Here is a 25,885-nt window from a genome sequence, read left to right on the forward strand (position 1 = left end):
AGATGTAGTAGATTTTTTTTAAAAATCATAGGTGACCAGTTTTTATAGATGAATGGAACTAAAAGGCAATGCTGTTTTACCTCGTCAGCACTGAGGTTATCTTTAGGTTACAGAAATAATCACATACATTTCATATTTTGCAATTATGTCCAAAGATAATCACCTGCTTTCTCAAATACTGGTTGAGTATCTCCAAAAAGGTAGCTTTGTCTGCTTTCTAAAATGAAAACTGGTTTTTGTCAAATTATGCAGAGAAAGCTTCATAAAAATGCAGATTTAAATTTTTTTCTAAAGTGCAATTTTATCACTTTGGTCTTTGAACACATACCCATTTTCAGAATAGATTTAAAGGAAGATTATAAGCAAAGGAAAGTACAGAATAACTATAGATCAGACTTGGACCAGCCTCCATAATCACATGAGCCAATTCCTAATAACAGAGCTCTTTAAGTTGAGCCTTGAGCAACATGGGTATGAACGGCATGGATTTTTTAAAAACCAAATATAGTACTTATATTTTCAATTTACAGATCTTTAAATGAACTAAGTGTGGGAGAAGTTTGTGTCAGATTAGAGATCACACTACATGGAATCAAAAGAACTAGTGTTTGAGTCCTAGTTCATTCCAGACTGTTTCCATCTCCTGCCTTTGGGTGAGTCATCGGATGTCAATTCCTTTGTTTTTGAGACAGAGATAAAAGTTTGTAGGTTTTTGACTGTGGGATTTTGGCAGCCCCAAGCCCCACATTGTTCAAGGGCCAACTGTATATGTATGTGTGTGTATAGTGTGTGTATATATGTATATATGATACAGCCATCCCACCAGTTCTCTTTCTCAGCAGAACCCTGACTGTATGTCTTCCTGGACTAAAAAGGGTCTCTGAGGCCAGTACCAAGGAGGGAATTTTGATTAAGCATGATGGACCATCATAGGTATCTTAGCAAGGTTGGATGACAGATTTATGTATATATAACTACAAGACAATTAAGGTGAGTGACTTCTTGTTCAGAGTTCACCAGATAACCTCATAATTGAACTTCCTGTGGAACTGACCACCTAAAAATACATTCAGTTGTAAAGCCGAGGCCCTGACACTCAACCATAGTGACGTCCTCCGAGTAAATGCCGAACCCAGGACTGTCCAGATGGTGGCTTGACTCACCAAAGCAGCTTTCCTCTGTGCCTCAATTAACACAACTTCGCATCTGCAAACAGCAACATCCTAAAACTTCTTGGCAAAGTTATTTATTTTCTTCAGCTGTGTTAATAGGTTTTATCAACCACCTTGATGTCTGGTAGGTTTTGATTACAAAGAATGACTACAAAGGTGGCAGGAAAAAAAAAAACTTTATTTTTTGACCGAGAATTTCCCCAGCTATAAACTTTTAAGGCCGTCTGAGGAAGCTATAGAGCTGAGGCACAAAGTAATCCTTGTAATGCCCGTCAATGAAGCCTTTCCCGCTGTTGTGCACAAACCAACAGGGAACATCCGTTCCAAACACTCTGTCCGTCCGGTAGTCCTTCTGCAGGCCCCTGCAAGACAGCGTGAGCGTGGTTAGGAAACAGACCAGGGCGGGGCCAGCCTGCACATCCAGAAAAGAGACACGCTCTCCTTCTCTGTTTTCTGCCCCCTTCTAGCACCATCTCTGGGCTTCCCTGTTGGCTTGGTGGTAAAGAACCCACCTGCCAATGCAGGAGATACTGGAGACTCAGGTTCCATCCCTGGGTCGGAAAGATCCCAGGGAAATGGCAACCACTCCAGTATCCCTGCCTGGAAAATTCCGTGGACAGAGGAGCCTGGCTGGCTACATCTGTGGGGTCACAAAGAGTCGGGCACACCTGAGTGCGCACACAGCACTGTATCTGCTAACACCCTCCCATCCCCATTCCCCAAGTTGTACAAAATAACAGAGTCTGGGACTTGGTTTAGAAAGAGAATAAGCAGTGTGTCCTTAGAAATTCAAATAACCTGTATAGAGATTGACCGATATAGTCCCAGGAACGTAAGGAGTGCAAATTCACTTTCTTTTTTTCTCATTTTGCACCTTCTACCTTGGCAGAGGGGAGGCCCAAGGATTCAGGGCCAGTCTTCTTTGTGGTCATGGGGTACACAGAGGGCAAGGAAGCAGTGAGAACTGGCTGGCGGCTGTGTTCTCAAGGTCAGTTAGGGCTGGTATAGTCTCCAGATTAGCTCAAAGCAAGGAAGAAGCTGCCAGATTTAGCAAATAAGAACCCAGGATGTTAGGGACTTCCCTCGTGCCCTCATGCAGGGGGCGCAGTTTCCATCCTGGTGAGGGAACTAAGACCCCACGTGCTGTGGGGCATGGCCAAAAAAAGGGATAAATAAAAACAGGATGCCAGTTAAATTTGAATTTCACATAAACACAACTAGTGTGTTTACCTCTTCCATTTTGCCCTATGAGTCCAATCCTCACAGAAGCCCCTTCTGATCCTGACTTACGCATCTGAGACCTACCTGGTGACAACCAGCTTTTGTCCCTTCACCTCCATGCTTGCCTCTGGCTTCTCAGGGTCCTTTCCCGGTCGCTCGTTGAAGACATGAATCTTTGGCTCATTCATGAACTGGCCTATGAGACAAGGTCTAGATGTTTATTTACATGCAACTCAAGGGGCGACAAAAGGGCAAGCTGGTCACGTGATCCGAGCTGCATTTGGGTCAGTCTCAGACTTTCTGGGATAGAAAGATGTGTTGAGAGGAAAAAGATTCAGATGGAAAGGGGTGGGTCCTTCCTGAGGGCAGACCCATGCTGCTCACCTTGCTGTCATTAGACAATGAGGCTGATCAACTGGACCCTAAGTAAATGTGAATGTCCTGAAGGTCAGCACCTGAGAGCACTGGTCAAACTGAAAAAACAAAGTTGGTTCGTGATGCTGTTTGTTGTTCAGTCACTCAGTCATGTCCGACTCTGCGACCCTGTGGACTGCAGCACGCCAGGCCTCCCTGTCCCTCACTATCTCCTGGAGTTTGCTCGTGTCCACGGAGCCGGTGATGCCATCCAACCATCTCCTCCTCTAACGCTCTCCTCTCCTCTTGCCCTCAGTCCTTCCCGGCATCAGGATCTTTTCCAATGAGTCAGCTCGCATCAGGTGGCCAAAGTAGCGATGCTACTATACGCTTAAGTTGCCATAGTTCTTTACAAAGTAGGGAAGGTTTACCTGGACACCCTGTTCATTATCACAGACTTCCTAAGCCAGTTCACTTCTCTTCAGTGAGAAAAAAATCTTCAGCATAAAATTTAATCTGTTCTCTTTATCTGCCCAGTTGGTGATGAAAGCCCAGCCCTGGGAAAACCTTGTCTGGAGCAGGAAACTGTCCTGGCTGTAGCATGACTGAGTCGCCCTACACTGCTTTGTTAGAGGAATCATGTGTTTTATGTGTTTATCTTATGATGTTTGATATCTTAAAATTATTTGTTTATCTTATGATGTTTGATATCTTAAACACTACATCTACCCCTCCCTGGGAAAGCCAACTGTGAAAGATAACAAAGAAGTCAGGAGCCCGGCTGGAATCTTCAAATGAACCGAGCCAGACCTCTTCTCTCTGGCCTGAGACCCAGAGGAATCATTCCTGGGCAAGGTACCACGCATGGAAAGACGTCCTATAGCTTAACGCCTGCTGCAATTACCAAGCCAACCAACCCCACACCAGCTGCTCTGTCTTGTCTCTGCCACAGAGTAAAGGTCCTAGCCCAGACCTTGTTTCTGCTTCTGGTTCCTGACCCAAATCTGGCTTTCTCCCCATGGCCCTGCATGGCAAGATGCACTTTGTGTTTCTATGGAAACTGAACAGTGACAAACATTACACTCTGTCAGTGACACTGAACTCTTTCTGTGTCACTCAGGCACCTTCAGAAATTAAGACCCAGGTGTGACTGTGGGTCCCCCTGAAGCCTCCACTCCACACCTGTCACTTTTCCACATTCTACCCAAACGTTCTAACCTTGAGGCAAAGTTGCTTAAGACCTAGGATGGTCAGTCCCACACCAGCCAGACAGTCCAGGGACACTTTACCTATCAGCCCGTGCACATTAGGAGAAAACTTGTTTGTGGGGGGGATGTAGATCCCCAAAAAGTCGACATTGATCGGGTGCTTCTTCCAAACGCGATGAAGTAAAACAGAGAAGAACATCTCTTTATCCAGGGTGACAGTCACAGTTTTCTCTTTCTTCACAGAGACAAGCACCCTAGTGGGAAGGCAGAAAGGAATTAAGGACACAACATTGTAAAACAATTATCCTACAATCCCTGGTTCCATCCTGGGTCGGGAAGATCCCCTGGAAAAGGAAATGTTCACCCACTCCAGTATTCTTGCCTGGGGAATTCCATGGACAGAGGACCCTGGTAGGCTACAGTCCATGCGGTAGCAAAGAGTCAGACACAACTGAACGACTTTCACTTCACTCACAGATTTTAAAAAAGGAATGAATGTTTCTAGAACTGATTTGCTTTATTTATTTATTTATTTTTTAATTTTTTAAACACTAATATTTGGCTGCACTGGGTCTTAGTTACAGCTTGCAGGATCTGAGATCTCCGTTGTGGTATGTGGAATCTCTCAGTTGCCGCATGTAGCCTCTAGTTCCCCGACCAGGGATCGAACTCAACACCCCCTGCATTGGGAGTGTGAAGTCCCTAGAACTGACTCATTTATCAAATCATTCCCCTCCCACTCCTAACATGACTTCACTCTGCCCAGTACAACCCCCCATCCCCACCCCAGTATTCTAAGAGCCTTAAAACGTTTTCATCACAGAATGTTGATGTATCTCCTAGCACTGGAATTCTGTCAGTGTAAACCGTTTCTGTATCAACAATGAACAGATACTCATGGGAAGATATTACTCTAAGACAACAGCCCTGTGTTTCTGAGCACGCTCTGACACGGCTGACTGGCTTTCAGCTGATGGCTTCATTCACTTGTCCAACACGTCCTTATGGAGTCCTTACTGTGCGCCAGGTGCTAGGCTATAAAGCACTCCGTGACCAAAGCACACAGACTCTACTGCCAGGAGCAGGGGAAGGAAGGAACACAATTTTTTCTGAACCTCGACTTCCTCACATTTAAAATGATGATTTTGAGTTCTCTGTGTCATGGACGTCTGGGTTTGTTGATGGGATCATGGGTCGAGGTCACATCTGAATCCGGATGTAACAGTACTTGCCTCTGATTAAGCACGTGGGCCGTGTCAGACCAGGACAAGACGGATGTTCGGGAGCCCCCACTCAGGGAGATGGTCTCCGTGCTGATTTCTACCTTCACATCTTCACGTTGGAAATAAAATCCCAGTTTCCCAAAATAGGTGCTGAGTTTTTTATTCTTGGGCTTCTTGGCACCAACGAGCTGTCCGTTGACCAAAATCCCTGCAGGAAAAGACACGAGTTTTTTTCTGTCCCATGTGCTATTTCTTTTTTTTTTTTTTGGCCAATGTGGGCAAAATAACTCAAACTTAGAAAACGTGACAACATGGGAAATTATTGTTTTATTTTGCTTCAGGATTTACACACCATTTTTTCCTTTGTAATTTTCATTTTATAATTTTTTTATGGTTTAAATGAATTATATCACAAGTTCTGCTAGTTTATACTCAGCGTATTGTATCTATAATAGTTCAAACAAGAATATATTTAATTTCTTACTATCAGAGCTTGAAAAATATGCTGTGCTGTACTCAGTCATGTCCAACTCTCTGCAACCCTATGGACTATGGCACTCCAGGATCCTCTGTCCGTGGAATTTTCCAGGCAAGAATACTGGAGTGGGTTGCCATTTCCTCCTCTAGGGGATCTCCCTGACCCAGGAATCAAACCCAAGTCTCTTGCATTGGCAGGTGGGTTCTTTACCACTGCACCACCTAGGAAGTCCTATATATAATATATAAAACATTTTTATTAAGGTGGAAAAGAAAGAAATCCAGATAAAAACAATAGGGCAGAATGACTATGACCTAGTAGTCTAATTCAAATATAGTATATCTTAATCTTACCTAATTCTGGATCAGAAACAAGGTTGAGGATTTTTCCAGGTTCTGAGTCAATATTGAAACAAATATTCTTTTGGCTTTTTGGCAGGTAGATGATGAAGTGTGGGTCATTTTCAACTGGAAAATATACAAAGAAAATGAAACTAAGCAAAATCATAGAAAAGATTATTTTGAACAGTATTTTATTGCCAAACATCTCACAAGAACAAATGTGTATTGGGCTCCTATTATATGCCAGGTACTCTTCCAGGCACCAGGGACTCAGGGTCCAAGCACTGTCCCCTCCTCATGGAGCTGCCATCAGGTTTTAGGTTATGTACAGAGTGGATACTCATTCTGTAGCCACACCATATGTGCTTGGCTAGAGAGAAAAATGAATAAGAAAGACATAAGGGGGACTTTCCTGGTGATCCAGTGACTAAGACTCTGCCCTCCCAATGCAGGGGACCCGGGTTCTATCCTTGGTCAGGAAACTAGATTCCACATGCTGCAACTGAGACCCTGTACAACCAAATAAATAAATAATAAATAAAATATTAAAAAAAGACATAAGAAACGCACACACACATATACTATATACATACTACATATATATGCATAGGAGAAGGAGGTGGCAGAGGATGAGATGGTTAGATAGCATCACCGAATCAACAGACATGAATTTAAGCAAACTCCAGGAGATAGTGATGGACAGAGGAGCCTGGCAGGCTATAGTCCATGGGGCCACAAAGAGTTGGACATGACTTAGCAACTGAAGAGCAACATATGTGTGTATACAGTGAATGTTTATATAGATAAAGTACCTGTATTTTTAAATAGTTATACACAGTGCATACGGAGAAGGCAATGGCACCCCACTCCAGTACTCTTGCCTGGAAAATCCCATGGACGGAGGAGCCTGGTAGGCTGCAGTCCATGGGGTCGCTAAGAGTCAGACAGGACTGAGCGACTTCACTTCCACTTTTCACTTTCATGCATTGGAGAAGGAAATGGCAACCCACTCCAGTGTTCTTGCCTGGAGAATCCCAGGGATGGGGGAGCCTGGTGGGCTGCCGTCTCTGGGGTCACACAGAGTCGGACACGACTGAAGCAACTTAGCAGCAGCAGCACACAGTGCATAAAAATAAAAAAGACATTACCTGTCGGCATACAAATTAGTATTGATCAATTCCAAGAGCAATCAAGGATCAAGCTATTCCCAAGAAAGTACTCCTTTGTTACCAGACACCATTATTTTGGCTGATCTTTTTTGTTTGTTTGTTTAACCACTCAACAAATATTTAGTGAGAAAAAAACAAATTATGTGCAAAGCTTTGAGTTAGGCAATGTTTGGTGTAGCTATAAAAGTCATGGTCCCTACCTTCAAGAAAGGAACAATTTAATGGCGTGACAAAGATTCTCAAATTCTGGACCTCTGTGTTCATCTCTGCATTGTCCAGTTTTAGCAAAAATCCTACTAAGGAGGTTTAGCTAGAATCCTCCACCCTCCAAATCTGATCACCTTTTTATCTTCATCAGGTTCCTCCCCTCCTCCATCCCCCACTAGGTGGGGTCTGATCACTTGGCCTACCTTCAGCAAGAATCCTGCTGAAGTGAAGTGAAAGTCACTCAGTCGTGTCTGACCCTTTGCAACCCTGTGGACTATACAGTCCATGGAATTCTCTAGGCCAGAATACTGGAGTGGGTAGCCTTTCCCTTCTCCAGGGGATCTTCCCAACCCAGGGGTCGAACCCAGGTCTCCCGCATTGCAGGCAGATTCTTTACCAGCTGAGCCACAAGGGGAGCCCAAGAATACTGGAGTGGGTAGCCTATCCCTTCTCCAACGGATCTTCCTGACCCAGGAAATTGAACCAGCATCTTCTGCATTGCAGGCGGATTCTTTACCAACTGAGCTATCAGGGAGGCCCTGTAGGTCAGTTTAACCAGACCTCCCCTTTCCCACTGATGCTTCCTCTTAGTAATCTTCCATCCACTGACCCCAGCCTGTTTTTGTCTATAAATGCCCACTTTCCCACGGTGTGTTCAGACTGAATCCAATCTCCTTACCCCACTGCAATACCCCAATTTAGTGGTACCTACATCCCCTTGAATAAAATCTTCCTTACCGTGCTTTCACAGATGTCATGAATAATCTCTTTCCTTTAACGAATATCATTTTTTCTTTCATGAAGGCAGAACCAAGCATGCATATGAGATGGAATAAAGTAAATGATAGAAAAATGACCCAAGCACAACGCTCTGGGAATGAAGATGAAAGGATGATCAATTCCACTCAGGCAAGTGGAGAAGGACCTTATGAAAGGGTGGGCAGAGACTTCCCTGGTGGGTGAGTGGTTGAGAGTCTGCACTTCACCCACAGGGGGCGTGGGTTTGATCCCTGGTTGGTGGCAGGGGGCGGGGGTACTAAGATCCTGCATACCATGGTGAGGCCAAAAAGAGAAAACAATTGAAAGAGTTGGCTTTTGAACTAAGTCTTGAAGGTAGGGGAAGACCGGTAGGTAAAAGACACGAGAGAGAGAGAGATTTTATCCTTGAGTGGACAGAATGGAGAAAGGTATGGCGGGAGAGAAGTTGATGATTTGTTTGGATAGGAACTCAAGGTACCTGGAGAATGGGTTTTTGATAAGACCAAGAATGTAGGTCATAGAGACCATGAACCGCCACGCTACAGAACAGACCTTTATTCTGTTGGGGAGCTTTTAAAGCTTTTGGAGAATAAATGTAATATGATTTGACCCCATTTAAGTGGGTTGGCCAAAACGTTCATTCAGGTTTTTTGTACGATATTACAGGAAAACCCAAATGAACTTTTTGGCCGACCCAATATTACAATTACTGGTCTCAGTATGAATTAAGTATCAGAAAGTACACACAGGAAGATCATTTACTAGCTAAGACAGCAGTCTTTCAAGCAAGAAATGTTAAATGCAGGAACTAGCATGGTGAATTGGTTTGGGGAGGGGTGGGGGGAGAAATTCAAGAGACATCTGGTAGAAGCCACAGTATCTGGTGACCTAGTGGAGAGGAGTAATTTCGCACTGTCGGGCTTTGAGCCTCAGAACTGAAGGGACTGAAAAGGAAGGTCTGAATTAGGAGCTGCAGTGGTTGTGTTCGGAGAAGGCAATGGCAACCCACTCCAGTATTCTTGCCTGGAGAATCCCAGGGATGGGGGAGCCTGGTGGGCTGCCAAATATGGGGCCGCACAGAGTCGGACACGACTGAAGTGACTTAGCAGCAGCAGTGGTTGTGTTCTCCAGAATAAAATCGAAAGAGCAGGGTACCGTCCAGTGAAAGACCACTGTTTTCCAGATACTGTCACAAAGCTCTCTGCAAATATTAGCCAAGTCTCACTGTGGTCCTGCAGAGGACAAGTGACTTGCCTGAGGTCACGTGACAGAGTTAGTCAGTGGCACAGCTATGACTTAAAGCCACACTGATTACAAACTGATTCTCCCAGCCATCCTGATGTGCTCCTTCAAGTATGTGTGGGAGCAAGATGTGCAGGGTCAACTCAAGTAGAGCACAGACAGAGTCTTGCCCTGTTCTGCACTCCTCACACCATCAGGCCCATGCTCTGTCATCAGTAAACACTTGGTTAATTGATTTTGTGTAGGAGCTGGGTGCAAGAGGGCATCATTGAAACACAGAAGCAAGGTCCCTAGCTCTAGATTTTTAAACACTGAGCAAAACTAGGATTTTCAAATACACTTAAAATCGAGCAAGCAAATTAACAAATAGTCCTGCAAATAATGTGATGATAATGCAGTTTTACAGGCTCCTCAGGTGGCTTCCAGTAGTCATGTATGGATGTGAGAGTTGGACTATAAGGAAAGCTGAGCACCGAAGAATTGATGCTTTTGAACTTGGTATTGGAGAAGACTCTTGCAAGTCCCTTGGACTGCAAGATCAAACCAGTCAACCCTAAAGGAGATCAGTCCTGAATATTCACTGGAAGGACTGATGTTGAAGCTGAAACTCCAATACTTTGGCCACCTGATGCGAAGAGCTGACTCATTTGAAAAGACTCTGATGCTGGGAAAGATTGAAGGCAGGAGGAGAAGGGGACGACAGAGGATGAGATGGTTGGATGGCATCACCGACTCAATGGACATGAGTTTGGGTAAACTCCGGGAGTTGGTGATGGACACGGAGGCCTGGCATGCTGCGATTCATGGGGTGGCAAAGAGTCAGACACGCCTGAGCAACTGAACTGAACTGAACAGGTGGCTCAGTGGTAAAGAATGTGCCTGCCGATGGAGGAGAGGCAGGAGATGCAGGTTCCATCTCACAGTCAAGAAGATCCCCTGGAGAAGGAAATAGCAACCCCCTCCAGTATTCTTGCCTGGGAAATCCCATAGACAGAGGGGCCTGGCGGGTTATACTCCATGGGGCTGCGAACAGTGGGACACGGTTTAGCCACTCAACAGTAACAATAGTGCAATTCTACAGGAAATAACATTCAAGTATTTTTGATCCTAAGATGGATAGCTTCTCGTCTTTGATAATAACACCTGTTTATTGAGTGGCTACTACATGCTAGCTCTTTACAGATGGTTTCACATTTCACCAACAACCCAGTCATGTATAGAATCATGATGCCTGTTTTCACAATAAAGGAAGTGAAGTGAAGACTATTAAGTAATGCACATTCACGTGAGTGTCGTGAACAATCTCCAAAGAGAATGCCCTTTCCACGGATACCTGTCAGCCCTCCCCACACAAGAGGTGCATCTCTTCCATCCCAGAGGGTTCATCCTCTTACCTCTCATCACATGTGGAGGAGGGGTTGACTCAAGCACCTGAGCGCCAACAGCAGGCATTGGGAGCACTGGCGCTGGTGAAGGGTTGACCCAAGATGGGACTGAATTTGGGCTCACTTTGCTGCCGTGATACAGGGCGCCTGCGTGGAGAACACTGTATCCATTAGTTTCTGGGTTTACTTTTCCATAGAAGCTGCTTATAATTTTAAGAATCGGGTTTATGCAGGCCAACACCAGCGATTCTCAGCTAGGTTTTTCTAGAATTATTTTTATTCCTGAGTTCTCTTTCAGCTCCATGTGTCATCATGAATGAAATTTGTTGTCACTATTTAAAGAAGGTGAGAATTTTTTAATGTTGATTTAAACAATGTGTGAGGGGAATACACAGATTTTCAGAATTCCTTTGGAAGACAAGTGAGCAAACATGTTTGAAGACGGCAGCGAGAAACTGTCGCCGAAGTCAATTGGCAGGAAGGTCAGCTGGGGACACAGGACTGGGAAGAGAGAGGAGGGGATGGAGGACCTTGCTGCAGGATAGGAAAACCGACCGGAATACTTCTTGTCCAGGTAGGGAGACTCGCCTGAACAGCAGGAATGGTCCTGCGGAGGGGAGTCTGCCAGCATGCGTTCGTCCCCGGCCTCGTTCTCAATCACCATCGCCGTGAGGGGGGTCACTATGTGGTGATCCAGAGACATCTGCAGGATCGTCTTTGTAATTTTCCTTTTTCGTGGCAGCTGTAGGAGCCAGGCTCCTGTGTTCAGGAAACAGAGACATTGGACAGCATCACAAGACCGAACTCTGTCACTTTGGGGGTCAACCAGGACTCGGGGGGCCACAAGGGAAAACAGAACGAGCTGGCTTCATGAAGCCTGCTATTTTACCTAGCTATGTACCCTTAAGGAACTTTTTTAAATTTCTTCTTTTATTTTTTAATTGGTGAAAAATTGCTTTACTATGCTGCGTTGTTACTGCATACAGCAATGAGAATCAGTCATAATGATATATATATCATTATATATCATTATATATATATGATATATATATCATATATATATATATGTCCCCTACCTTTTGAGCCTCCCTCTTGGAACTTTTTAAACAGATTATGATTATTATTTTTTTTAGTGAAGTACAGTGATTTACATTGTTATTTTCTTTTTTTGATGGATCTCAAATTTATTTTTATGAGTATTCCTCATTAAATTAGCAATTACAACAAAAAATATATATTTTTTTAATTAACAAGACTTGTCCGTATGACAGTCATTCTTTTTTCTTTTTTGAGTTTTGTGGAAATTATTTATTTTTATTCTTTTTTTAAACGTACTTTTTAACTGGTGTATGATTGCTTTATAATGTTGAGTTAGTTTCTGCTGTACAGCAAAGTGATTCAGTGATACATACAAATATACATATATATGTATACATTCTTTTTTAAAATATTCTTTTCCATGATGGTTTATTGTAGGATCCTGAATATAGTTTTCTGCGCCATACAGTCGGACCTTGTTGTTTATCCATTCTATATGGAACAGGTTGCATCTGCTAGCCCCCACCTCCCAAACTCCTCCTCCGTCCCCAGCCCCCCAACCCCCCTTGGTAACCACACGTCCAAACAGACTATTTTTCAGAGCAGTTTTATACTCACAGTGAAACTGAGCAGAACGTAGAGATTTTATATTTACTCCCTGCCCGTCCCCCACCCAACAGCCTCCCCCTTCTCAGCATCTCCCATTAGAAGTGGTACATGTGTCAGATCGATACATCTACATCTACACGTCGTCATCGCCCAAAGTCCACTGCTGACATTAGGGTTCATGCTTGTGCTGTACTTTCTGTGGGCTTGGACAAATGTATAACGACAGGTATCCATCATTACAGTGTCAAGCAGAGTAGTTTCAGTGTCCTAACCCTCCCAACCCCCATGCAACCTTCCTGCTCCCCATGTGCTGACAACCACTGATTCGTTTAAGGGATTGTTCTTTAAAAAAATCAATATTTAACTTCAGCACCAATTTGCTATATACCTTTAAATTACCCAGTTGCCTTTGTAAAGGGGAGGAGACATTGCTCACTCACTCTAAAGCCACAGCTTACAATCTTGTGTCTGTTTTATAATCTTACTGATATCAAGGATTTTCTGAGTATGGTTATACAACTATATTTCATTTTTCCCAACTCCATTCAGACCAGTCTGCTCCCCCTTCCCAAGAATCTGATCAAATAGGTGGAGGGGACTGAGGAGCAGTCACGTTCCTCTCCAAAGACCAGCCCCAACCCTACCCCATAATCCTGATGGTGGTCAAAGAACCATACATTGCTCTAGAAACATAGCTTTTGTATTGGAGCATTTAAACACCAGTCAGCTGAGAAGCCAGAGATGAAACAGTATCTATAGGAAGCCCTCAGTCAATATCAGAATTGCATAACCTTAAATTTCTCTTTGGACATTAACTATTTTCAGGAGTGAATGCAAATGAATTCATGGTCCCCACTGCAATGAGATGGATGAACCTCACAGACATCATATGGAGTGCAAAAAGCCAGAAACAAAAAGAATACAGTTTGTATCATTATAAGAAATTTTGTCATAGACAACTAACAGTAACAGATGTCAGAAGAGTGATTTCTACTTAAGGCCAGAGGTAGGTGTTGAGTGTGAAGAAGAATGAAGAAGACTTCAGAGATGAAAGAAGTGCTCTGGAGCTGGATCCAGTACTGATGACATGGGTGACGTAGTTAAAATTCATTAAACTGTACATTTAAAATGAATGCACATCACACGCTTCACTGTATGCTTGTTATCATCAAGAAAAAAAGAGTGAACCCAGCTTTAGTTAAAAGTGCTCGCATGCATGCATGCCAAGTTACTTTAGTCGTGTCCGACTCTTTGTGACCCTGTGGACTGTAGCCTGCCAGGCTCCTCTATCTATGGGATTCTCCAGGCAAAAATACTGGAGTGGGTTGCCAACCCAGAGATCAAACCCACGTCTCTTATGTCTCCTGCATTTACACGTGAGTTCTTTACCACTAGTGCCATCTGGGAAGCCCCCAAAGTGCTTGAAAGCAGTGGAAATGAACACTCCAAACCCTGAAATAATTTGCTGCCTTTCTTGGTTCCAAACTCTTTTTGTCTGTGACATCAAGTAACCTCAGCAAACCTTTTGCAAATCCCTGTGGCATATGGTCTTCTTACCGTTCAGCTAGAAGTTGGTTGATGGTCAGATAGGCCCACAATTTCTTGGTGAAATCAGGGTCTGCATGCTTGTCCTTGGATAGAAAATCCTCCAAGCCATCCATCTCGGCCAGGGTTTCCAAGACTAACTCTGCATTGGCCTGGACGATGGAAGGACACCAGGGGAGTGGAATTGTAGTTAAGCAGTTCACATTTTCTAAAGGACCTCCTGTGAGTGAGTTAGGGTAGCAGGTAACTTGCAGGGGGATGCAAAATAATCCAAAAGAACACACAAGAGGAAGTCAGTGCCAACCTCTGGGGTCTGGGCTTGGGTTTCAGAAGAAAAAGGTAAGGATTTACACCATAGTTGGGAAGATGGCACAGCTGTTCTCAGGAACTTCCCTTTCACTTTTTGCTTTTATTCTACCTAAGTGGTTCTCGGAATTCTGCTATCAGCCTGTTAATATACAAGGTGTACCCAGGAGACAATTCATATTTTTAGAATTAAAGTAAAAGTACCGAAGTTGCAGTGATAATGCTCTGTAACTGCCCCAATTTCTCAGGGTCCACTTTTCCAGCCACCACGATTTCTGAGCCTCCAAAATAGTTATGGAAACTGTTCTGAGTGACGTCTGTGACTGACGGTTGGGGATAGTTAAACTGAACATTCCGGAGCAAGGGAGTTGAGACCTGGTTGTAGAATTTCTACAATTCATTAAAAAAAAAAAGAAACAACACAGAAATCATTATTTTCACACCGCATTACAAATCTGAGGCATTTTTCTCTGAGGTTCTTCAAGTGCTTAGTATTCTTCCAAGATCTCTGTGGAAAGCTATGGAAAATTCTCACAGTTATTACATGAACCGAAATAGACAAACAGGGCTTGTGAAGAAGATTACAAGAGTTCAAGAGCCCAGAACTTTTTCTTTCTGTTATGACGAGCATGAAAAGCTCATGGACACTCATAATAAGTCCTCTGGGTGGATATCCCTAAATTAGAACCTGTCTCTTACCTGTTCCCAGGTTTATTATATACAGTACCTCCTATTGATACATGGTACTTGGTACCAACAGAGGGTAGGGTAAAATATATTCTTCTTCTCCTTAATCTTTTCTTGGTCCATTTAGTCAAAATAAACAAGTGATGCATACATATCCTTTGTATTTAAGGAAACAAACAGGCTACAGTTTGCTTTGTGTTGCATTAGAAAAAGTTGATTTCCAAAATGCCAATATACTTTTCCTTTTTTTAAAAAAAATTTTTCTTGGCATGTAAGTTAGTTCCCCAACTAGGGATTGAACTTGCATCCCTTTCATTGAAAGCACAGAGTCTTAAGCCCTGGACTACCAGGGAAGTCCCAATGCCAATGTACTTTCAAGGAAGAACAGTTCCCGTGACAAGCAGTGGGACTGGAGAGATTCAAGAAACTTTGATGGTGCTTCCCAAGACCTGTTCAGGGACTAGGGACCTTTGTACCCATCAACCACTGCCTCTCATCTCACTGTTACTGCAGATATACAAGTGGGGGTGGGGTGCATGAGAAAGGGACTGAGCACTGACATAGCTGAAATAATGACAATTTTTACTTGAATTCAGCCATCTTCTTTTAGGCATCAGATATTGCTAGCTGAATGATTTTGAGTGAATAATGACCAAAAAAGGCACAGAAAACAAAGTCACCTTGAGTTGGACAGAAGTGTCCTGGTTTCCGTAAATCCTTTGTGCGATCCCACGGTTGTCATTGGAGAGTCTCTTCAAAAAGTCATAGTCCACATCAAATCCTATCCCCAAACTGAACAAGGAGATGTTGTCTCGTATGTTCTGCTTCACATTCTTCTGGATTTTTGACAATTTCAGTTCACCTAAAGTTGATGTGGAAAGGAATGAGGAGGCAATGGCACAAAGTTTTGGGAACATCCATGGAAGGCGGTTCTGCAAAATTCGTCCGAATTATAAATGCACTTAAGCTTCAGCATAGTTACATTGAGGAGATAAGACCCTGCACTAGTATGTATCAGCAATCCACATAGCACAGACTCAAATTCAAATGCAAGTTTCCCCGGATTGTGGAGGTGAGGCTGAGGCATTCAGCATCCCCCTCCCAAACATCTAGAGGCTGTTGTAAGTGGGGTGAGTGTTTCAGGGTCAAACGAACTCTTCCTTTAGGAAGCATGGGTTTAAACTGGTTTAGTGCTGCATGTATGCTCAGTTGCTAAGTTGCGTCCAACTCTTTGCAACCCCCCGGACTGTAGCCCACCAGCTTCCTGTCCATGGGATTTCCCAGTCAAGAATAGCAGAGTGGGTTTGCCATTTCCTGGTCCAGGGGATCTTCCCGACCCAGGGATTGAACTTGTGTCTCTTGCATCTCCTGAATTGATAGGCGGACTCTATACCACTGTGCCACTTGGGAAGCCCAAGCTGGTTTAGACACTCAGGCAAATGCCATTCAAGTTCGCATTTTAAGCCAATCACGTTCCCAAGAAACATATGTATCACTAAAAATGGAAGGGGTGCTTACCTACTGTTGGATCCCCGTCAGACACCAAGATGATCAGCGAGACAGAGTTGGGGTCCAACATTCCCAAGTTATTGGCTTCATTCAAAATAAAGATGGCCCGCAGCAGGGCTTCGTTGATATTTGTGCCTGGGAAAGCCAGAGAACGTGCTGTTCTGTATATACTCTGACTTCCCACAGAAACAACCACGTCTGGAGCCCAGGCTCATCTGTCTGGTGATGACTCACGTGTCGTTCTTTCAGTATCCAAATCATTCGACTGCTTTCCAAATATTACCCAGGCTGGTCCAGATCCCCCAGTGGAGTGAAATATTCACTTTGTATTAAGAGTGAACAGTTCCCTTAGAGATGAAGTAACCCTTTCAAAGCACCATTTTGTTAGCCACCAACTTGAAGTTGCCTATTCAGCCTTGCTGATATACTTGGATACTGTTCTGCAGACAATTGTGTGTTATTCTACGTGTTTTTTTCCCTTTTTCAAATTGAAGCTTAGTTGACATACAGTGTTGTGTTAATTTCTGCTGTAGAGCAAAGTAATTCAGTTATATATATATATATGTGTGTGTGTGTGTGTGTGTGTGTGTATAATATACATGCTTTTTTGTGTTCTTTTCCATTATGGCTTATCACAGGATATTGAATATAGTCCCCCGTGCTATACAACAGGCCTTGTTGTTTATCCATTCTTTAGATAACACTTTGCATCTGTTAACGCCAAACTCTCAATCCATCCCTGCCCCACCCCGCTCCCCTTGGCGATCACAAGTCTCTGTGTCTGAGTCCGTTCCGTAGATAAGTTCATTTATGTCTTATTCTAGGGATATCACATGGTATTTGTCTTTCTCTTACCGTGTGAGTCATAAGAAAGCTAGTGTCACTTACTGACACCGTTTTCTGAGGACAGAATGGTTAAAAATGTGTGTGGGATGGGGGATGCATATTATGCTTTCACCATGAACTTAGTATGCACTGTGTAATAATAAGTGTATTATTAAGGCAAAGACCACTGGGGTAAGGAATCATATTTATCAAGTGATTCTCATATTTCTCAGGACTCCACTGAATCCTGTGGGAGTTTCTCACTGGGCTTTAGGCTAAACCCACTCACCTCCACTGGGCTGGATTTTCTCAATGTAATTCTTGGCATCTGCAACCTGTGTTTTAGTAGCTGAGACTAAATCGTTTCTCCAGGTTCGAACATTGTGGTTGAAATCAACCACGGAGAAATGGTCTTCAGTTCGCAGGTCATCCAAAATGGTCTTCATTGCTTCCACTGTCTATTTCGAGAGAGAATGGAGAAGGGTCTTACTACATACTCTCTAAACCTAAGAAGAAATGAAGAAGCTCAATCATTCATCATTTTAAGCACTAGCTCGAGCTATAGTTCTCCCGCAAACCTCATAAATCCACCTCTGTCAACACAGATCTAACACTCTCCTATTCCGTCCAAACATGTATTGTCTGCATTTTGATACTGAAAGTTTTACTGTCTTGTTTTGCATGACGAGTCTCACCAGCCTGACTTTACACTGAGAATCCTGAGCTTCAGATGTCCCATTTGTGGTGCCTGAAAATCAAATGTATTTCTCAAGTCCCTCTACTCAGCCTTCTCATGCATTAATTCCTGCTTCTCATCTTCAAACCACCAACACCTCCCTCTCCCTGTCTCAGCTGATGACCTGGAATCCTACTTCACTGAGAAATGGAAGTCATCAGAAGAAGATTTCTACAACCCCTGCCACCATAAACCTCCCCCCTGCCAGGATTTGTGCCCATACACTTTTCCCTGATGCCTGGTAATGCAGAACTAGGAGAAGCATTTCTGCCTAATGCAAATCCATCCGCTGGTGACCTAGGTTGGGCTCTCTCTCGGCTACTGAAAGGCATGGCTCTGGCGTCTGTCCTCTGGCTCTCCTGTATCATACATTTCACTCTATTGGTACATCTCCATACATACAATAACGCTTTCATTTTTCATGCCTTTAGAAACCTTGAACGTACCCATTTCCCCCATTTCTCAGTTTCCCGTTGCAATAAAATTCCTCGAAAGAATTGTAAGCACACTGTCTCCAAATCTTCTTTTCCTGTTCTCTCTGAAGCCCGCTCCGTTCAGGGTTTCACCATCATCCCTCCACTGAAACTATGCTCATCAAGGCTGTTGCTAAATCCAATGGACTCTTCTCATCTCATCAGACCCAATCTGAGCAGCATTTGGACCAACCGGCCACATTGCTGTCCTTGTACAACTTCCTCATCTTCTTCCAGAGCCTCGGCCACTCTGGGTTTTCTCCTCCTCTCATTGGCTGCTTTTTCTTTTCTTTTTAAATGTATGTATTTATTTCGGCTGCACTGAGTATTAGTTGCAGCACAAGGGACCTTAGGTCTTCATTGCAGCATGTGGGATCTTTAGTTGCAGCGTGCAGGATACAGTTCCCGGACCAGGGATCGAACCCCAGCCACCTGCACTGGGAGCGCGGAGTCTTAGCCCCTGGGCCACAAGGAGAGTTGCTGGCGTAGTCTTCTTTGCTGATTCCTCCTCTTCTCCCCACATTATTCTAGTTACTGGGATAGTGTGAGGTTCGCTCTCTGTTTCTTCTCTTATCTATACTTCCTCCTCGGTGTTCTCACCTGGTCTCATTGTTATGAGTACCTTCTACACACTGGTGGCTCCTAAGTGCATGTCTCACTCAATACCTTCTGACACCAGACTTGGAGAGCCAATAGCCTGCTTGCTGTGTCATGTCCACTGGGTGTGTAACAGTCATCTCAGACTTCAGTGATGAACTAAGTGCCTGACACAAGACAGGTGCTTAATAAATACTTGTTAAATGAGGGAAGGAAGGAACAAATAAACTGTATTAGGGCAGTGGTTCTCAAATGAGGATAATTTTCTCCCCAGGGGACATTTCGCAATGTCTGAAGACACTTTTCTAAGTGTGGAGGGGGAGAAGACCACCTTCTTTCTCATTCTTTTTTTTACTTTGAATTTTATTTCTTTATTTTCAGCCGTGCTGTGCCTTTGCTGCTGTGCGCAGGCTTTCTCTAGTTGCAGTTCGCAGGCTTAGTTGCCTCACGGCACCTGCGATCTTCCCAGATCAGGGATCGAACCCATGTCTCCTGCACTGCAAGGGCGATTCTTAGCCATTCTTAGCCACTGGACCACCAGGGAAGCCCTGTGTAGACATCTTTGATTGTCATGACCAGGAGGGTGAGTTCCATGGCATCTAGTGAATAGATGTTGCTAAACATCCTACAACGTACAGTGTGGTCCCCACGACACGGATTCATCAGCCCCAAATGTCACAAGTGCCACTGCTGAGAACCTGGTGATAGGTGGGCAGGGCCAAGTCTTTTCCGTCTCTAGGATCCTAGAACAGTAGTGAACACCTGGGTGGTCACAAGTGAGTGTTGAATGAACAGAGATTCACTGCTTGGTTCACACTAGTTGAATGGGTGGACTAGGAATGTCCTTGTTCACAACTGTACCTACACCATTAACACTGAAGGAGCCTATGAGGAACTCCAAACTGGAAGACATGAGATGGAATGATCACCCTCAAGGAATTACAACATAATTAGAAAAACTGTGCATTAAACGTTTTTAAAGTTATTCATGCACAATGGCAAGATATTAGTCTAAAATGTCATGCAGGAGAACCAAAGGAATATGAAGCAGAAGCCTGAGCAGAGTGGGCTTATATGGAGGTGAAATTTTTCAAAAAGGCAAGTTTTGAGATAAATTTCTCCTGTTTAGAAGTCACCCAGCCTCTGTTCCTTTGTGAGCAGCCTGAACTAAGACTAGCTCTAGGGGGAAGGGGCCTCGATCAACTGCACCATCACGAGGGGATCAGAGAAGGCATGGAGTCCTGGGTACCACTGCAACCCAGGGCTACTCACCTGTTTCATTTTAATTCCCCACATTGAGCCACTAACGTCGATGACAAACAGGATGTTTTTGGGAATTGGGTCCATGTTCTCAGGAGCAAAGAAGTGGACAAAATATCCATTAAATACCTGAAAAACAGGACATATTTGTGAGCCAAACCATTACCAGTGTTTGGCATGTAGGAGGATGAGGGTCTGGGGACTGAGAGGGGAGAGGAGACCACGGGGAGCAGGAGGCATGACGGTCGTAAAGAAGAGAACAGAGGCTTGGCTGCGTCCATCTCTCCCTTCTTCCTGCGCCCGCTCCCTCCTTTTCTGAAAGAGCCCAGCCTCTCCGCAGTTTACCTCCCAGGGCATTTCCCTGGGGGTTTATTCAACAAGAAATAGATCTTTGGCTAAGGCAGAGCTGGCCCCTGAGAGTTGTTTGCACCCACCTCAAGTTCCCCAACCTTCTCCTCTCTGTTCACATCATACATCACCACCAGCTCGCCGTCGACCATCGTCTCTGAGCAGTTGAGGCATTTTCTCTGTTGTGCCACCGTGGGCTTGAAGGCAATGTGTGCCTGTAAGGAGCAGTGGTGTCAGAGCCTGGTCTCTGCCCCCTCCCTGTCCAGGGGGAACACCTTCTCATGCACACAGGGGAGGGTCCAGGGCCACTCTGCACCCAAGCAGCATCAGTGGTCCTATCACAGGGGCATCTAGCAGCCTTCAGTGCTGTTGGCCAGGCTTCAGTCCTTTATAAGAGATTCGAAGAATTCCTCCCTCCCCCTCACCCCCACCCCATGGAAGAAATGGCCACCAGCTCTAGAAAGAGTTGGCAAAAGGTTCTTAGAGGACTTTGACCCCTCCAGAGGTGGTTAGTATTGGCCATTAAGGCAGAGAGAATTAAGCTGAGTAGCTCTCTCAGTGATTAAGGAAAATCCTCTATATAGTATGTGAAGACTGTCTTTTAGCTACCAGTCCACTGGATGACTTGGGGGAAATGGGTTTCAAAATGGACAGACACTGGTCACAATGCAATGAAACAATTGGTTTTGTTCTGTATGTCCTGTGGGAGGCCCTAGACTTTGCTCAGGGATCACAGTTCCTAAGTTCCCTGAGCTCAGCACCTGACAACTCTTCCATCCCCTAGAGCAGAGAGGGAGAGGAAAACCCGCAAACCAGTGGCCACTCAGACTGTGTCACATCACTGCTTGTGGTACCTTCTGGGGTCCTTTAGATACAACGGGAACGCCATCAAAATGCCCATCAAATGTGTCCAGAACATGAAGAGATCTTAGTCCTTGAGGTTCAATAATCCGCACATCTACCTAGAAGTGGGAAAGTTACTTAAAACATTAAAACATCTTTCAAGACTTTGAGCAAGAAGTACGATTATCAATTCTAAGTCCTCTGCTGCTCTTTTCCTCTCTAGGATCTCCCAAAGATGACCTAGCATGGCTCCACCATCTCTTCTGCAAGTTCTTTAAATCCTGTGTGATATGATGCATCTCACCAGGGAGGCTGAAAGACCCTCTGGGCAACTCAGTGCTCCCTTTCTATCGCTTTGTTTCTCTGGAATTTAATTCTCCTTCTACTCCATCCCATGCCATTCCATTCTTATTTATAAGAAAATTATACATGATCCACTCATCCCCTTGAATCTTCTTTGTCTACAGACAATTTACAACCTGTCTGCTTCACCCTCGTCTGTGTCAAACAGAGACCAGGTGAATTGTGTTCTTCCCTGGGTTTCTTCCAGCCAGCCCTCCTCTGCCTCTTACACAAATGTTCACATGATGTTAACAAGTTTAGAGCCAAGAAAAGAGAAGCTCAGTTCTCAAGACAAGACATGAAGACTACAGCAGAAGTGAGTTCAAGTTGCCCTGCACAGGCACTGCTATCCAGGTGATGAGACTTGGGGTGCAACGGGGGGAACGTGGAACAGACAATGAACTCAACCTTCGCCGACCTCTCATCACACTTGGAACCAAGGAATCTAAGATGGGACTCTTCACAGATGAGAAAATTGAGAATCAGCATTAGTTGGAAGGTCAGAGGGTTGAATGGTCCCCCCACCCCCACCCCCCACCAAAGGCATGTCTACATTAAATCTTTGGAAGCTGAAACTGCTACCTGATTTGGAAAAAGGATCTTTGTGGATACAGTAAAGGATCCTGATCATCCTGATCTACCCGGTGGGCCCGAAATCCAATGACAAATGTTCTTACAAGAGCAGAGGGAGATTTAAGACACTCAGGAGGAGGTGATGTGATCAGGGAGGCATAGGTCAGAATGACAGGCCATGAGGCCACAAGTCAAGGAATGCCAGCCGCTTCCAGACCACAGAAGCAGTGGGACAGACCCTCCTCAAGAGCCCTGCCAATACCTTGACTTCAGTCCGTGCCCCCAGAACTGTGTAAGAAGACATCTCTGTTGTCATAAGCCCCCTGTGTGCAATCATTTGCTACAGCAGCCACAGGAAATTGACACAGCAAATAAGGAGATGAGCTAGCCTTGAAATGTGTAAGGAAGCGGCACTTCCTTACTCCAAACCCAGAGTCAATTTCCATACACCACCCTGTCCTGCAGCGTCAAGTGGCGTGGAACACCACGAAGAGAAGATGAACAGAAAGCACAGATGGGGGCCCAGCTCTAGGGGGGAGGGCTCACCTCCAGGTGCTTGGCCAGTCGTCCTGGCTTCAGGTGGAGTCTGTGCTCGTAGGACCCCAGCTTCCTCCACTTCACTTCCTGGTAATGAAGTTCAAACTGCACCTTTGCTCCAGGGGCGATGCTCACTTCGGTTTTGAAGTCCTCCATATCGAGAGCTCTGCTCCTAAAGATGCGAGCCCGCCCACATAAGTCCACATGTAGAATCTACGCAGAGGGCGTCCAGGCTGCCCTGGGCTAGCCACCTGCTCACTGCTTAGGAGAACGAATGGTAGGTCCAGGAGACATAACAGCAACTTCTAGATTAATTTCCTTCCAGTAGCCTGGAATTCCCCTCCCCTCTCCTACTTGATGTTTTTCTTGCAGAGCTTCATACAGATCTGAGTGTCATCTGCAAAGAGCTACTGGTTAGTGATCCCCTGTTACCTGCCAGGAACTTGACACATATCATTGCTATTATAGCCCCTCTAAAAGATGGACACCAAGACCTTCATTTAGCAAGTGATGACAAATGAGGTTCATAAAGGGTAAGTAACCCACTTGAGATCACATGCGAGTCAGTTGTAGGGTCGGAACTCAATTCCAGTTTAGATGATCCAAAGGACAGCACACCTTTCCCCTACTGCTGGTAAGACTCATTCTAGGGATTCTTTACATTTTTAAAAGTCTTCATAAAGAAGACATCTATTATTTCAAATTGAATATGTATTTCCAGCACTAATGCCTTATTTACTCCCGTACGCACCAAGTCCAATGTGATCACTCATCTTGAAGTGTTTATGGTTTTAAAGAGAAAACAGCAGGGTTGTCAAATGAGGGTGAGTTGAGCCTTAGGAAAAACAGTCAGCGATTTTTAGAAAATTTAAGTGGTAAACAAGCAAGGTGAGATTGTGGGTAACTGGATCATGTGGGATCAGGAAGTACCACAAAGAAGCGACCTAGCAGAGAAGGACGAGCTTCTCTGCCTTCCTGGGGGCTGGCTTGCCACGGAGGGAACGGGCTTGAGCACAGGCAGCAGTGGTGGGGAATCCTGCCCTTACCTCACCAGTCCTGCCGTCTTGCCTTTCGCTCTCGCCTGTGCGTAGAGAGCTCGGCCCACGGTTTTCTCCTTAATAGAACTAGTAAAAGTTGTGCCATCCACAGTCCTAAAAAATGACAGAAGGGTCACAGTTGGTCTGAATAGAAGCACAATGAACAAACAAGCCAACAACCCAACCGGGTGGACTTAATGAATTATTTATCATTTTGCACCTGGAAGGAACCTTCAAGTAGAGAGACATTTGCAGGTTTCATAAAAGGAGTTTCTTTATCTGGCAGTGTGATTTAAGGTAGATGAGGTAGGCTCCTGTACTAGAAGCTTTCTCTCCCATATTGTTACTTGTGTTTAAGATGCTTCTTCCCCAGCGTTCACAGCAGCACTATTTACAACAGCCAAGACAGGGAAGCAACCTAAGTGTCCACCAACAGAGGAATGGATAGAGAAGATGTGGTACATATACACACTGGAATACTACTCAGCCCTAAAAAAGAATGAAATAATGCCATCTGCAGCAATATGGATGGGCTCAGAAATTATCAAACTAAGTGAAATTAATCAGACAGAGAAAGTCAAACATCACATAATATTACTTGTAAGTGGAATCCCCTCCAAAAAATTGATACAAATGAACTTATTTACAAAACAGAAACAAACTTTGAAAACAAACATATGGTTACCAAAGGGGAAATGCGAAGGGGAAGTGATAAATTAGAGTTTGGGATTAACACACACACCACTATATATAAAATAAGAACAATGACCTACTGTATAGCACAGGGAACTTTACTCAGTATTCTGTAATAACCTATATGGGAACAGGATCTGCAAAAGGATGGACATATATAGTTGTGTAACTCGATCACTTTGCTGTACACCTGAAACTAACCCAGCATTGTAGGTCAACTATCCTCCAAGGCAAAATTTTAAAAACTGTTTCTTCATTTTCCAGGTTTACCCTTTGGATTAAGGGTTGTTCTCCTGTGCATCCCTTTGGAATGACAAACGTGCCTAGGGCTGTGATTGATAAACCACTAGCTATCTGGCTGCCATGTGGTTTATAGGGTCATTCTTCCATGTATTAAGGATCCTTTGAGGGTGGAAAAAAGCAAAGAAAGATGGAGAAAAGTGCTGATCCATCCCTGCCAAGTGTGTGTTTCTCTTTCTAACATCTCTCCGGGGGAACTCTGCCCTCTCTTGTCATCTCTGTCCCTACCTACCTTACTCTTCACTTGCTGTCACCTAATCTGTTCCAACAATGATTAGTCAGAGCAGTCCGATTAGAGTTTTTGAAGCAAAATAGAACATATGGCCTCTCCGTAAGGAAGTGGGAGATTACTGCCATAGAGACAGGCTTAAGGATATTTTCACTCATTAGAAAAGAAAAGCAAATCCTTTGCAAATTCTGTTACTCTGAACAGAAGCAAATTATTTGGTCCCACCCCAAGATGACTCCGGAGAAGGCAATGGCACCCACTCCAGTACTCTTGCCTGGAAAATCCCATGGACGAAGGAGCCTGGTAGGCTGCAGTCCATGGGGTCGCTGGGAGTCGGGCACAACTGAGTGACTTCACTCTCACTTTTCACTTTAATGCATTGAAGGAAATGGCAACCCACTCCAGTGTTCTTGCCTGGAGAATCCCAGGGATGGGGGAGCCTGGTGTGCTGCCGTCTCTGGGGTCGCACAGAGTCGGACACGACTGAAGTGACTTAGCAGCAGCAAGATGACTCCATGTCCAGTGGGTCCACAACTCTGAAATCGAGAACCCCTGGAATTGCTGACCAGCAGGGTCCACTCTGGGCTTCCCTGGTAATTTACGTGGTAAAGAATTCGCCTGCCAATGCAGGAGACTCGG

The 25,885-nt window shown here is 44.5% G+C and overlaps 1 protein-coding gene across 1 annotated transcript in view; it reads right to left on the bottom strand.

Moving 5' to 3' along the window:
- Positions 1 to 1,329: 1,329 nt before the first annotated feature.
- ITIH2 (inter-alpha-trypsin inhibitor heavy chain 2) overlaps positions 1,330 to 25,885 on the bottom strand; it is a 32,157-nt gene continuing 7,601 nt past the window's right edge. Inside the window, 18 exon segments of the mRNA XM_070382050.1 lie at positions 1,330 to 1,534; positions 2,478 to 2,589; positions 4,037 to 4,209; positions 5,188 to 5,386; positions 6,010 to 6,123; positions 10,769 to 10,906; positions 11,348 to 11,492; positions 11,494 to 11,518; positions 13,964 to 14,103; positions 14,462 to 14,647; positions 15,625 to 15,806; positions 16,463 to 16,588; positions 17,568 to 17,736; positions 20,357 to 20,473; positions 20,779 to 20,907; positions 21,547 to 21,654; positions 22,997 to 23,159; positions 24,034 to 24,138. Coding sequence (XP_070238151.1) covers positions 1,387 to 1,534; positions 2,478 to 2,589; positions 4,037 to 4,209; positions 5,188 to 5,386; positions 6,010 to 6,123; positions 10,769 to 10,906; positions 11,348 to 11,492; positions 11,494 to 11,518; positions 13,964 to 14,103; positions 14,462 to 14,647; positions 15,625 to 15,806; positions 16,463 to 16,588; positions 17,568 to 17,736; positions 20,357 to 20,473; positions 20,779 to 20,907; positions 21,547 to 21,654; positions 22,997 to 23,159; positions 24,034 to 24,138 — 2,479 coding nt within the window. The 3' untranslated portion in view covers positions 1,330 to 1,386.

Source organism: Bos mutus, chromosome 13, assembly GCF_027580195.1.
Source record: "Bos mutus isolate GX-2022 chromosome 13, NWIPB_WYAK_1.1, whole genome shotgun sequence".
Taxonomy (NCBI): Eukaryota; Metazoa; Chordata; class Mammalia; order Artiodactyla; family Bovidae; genus Bos; species Bos mutus.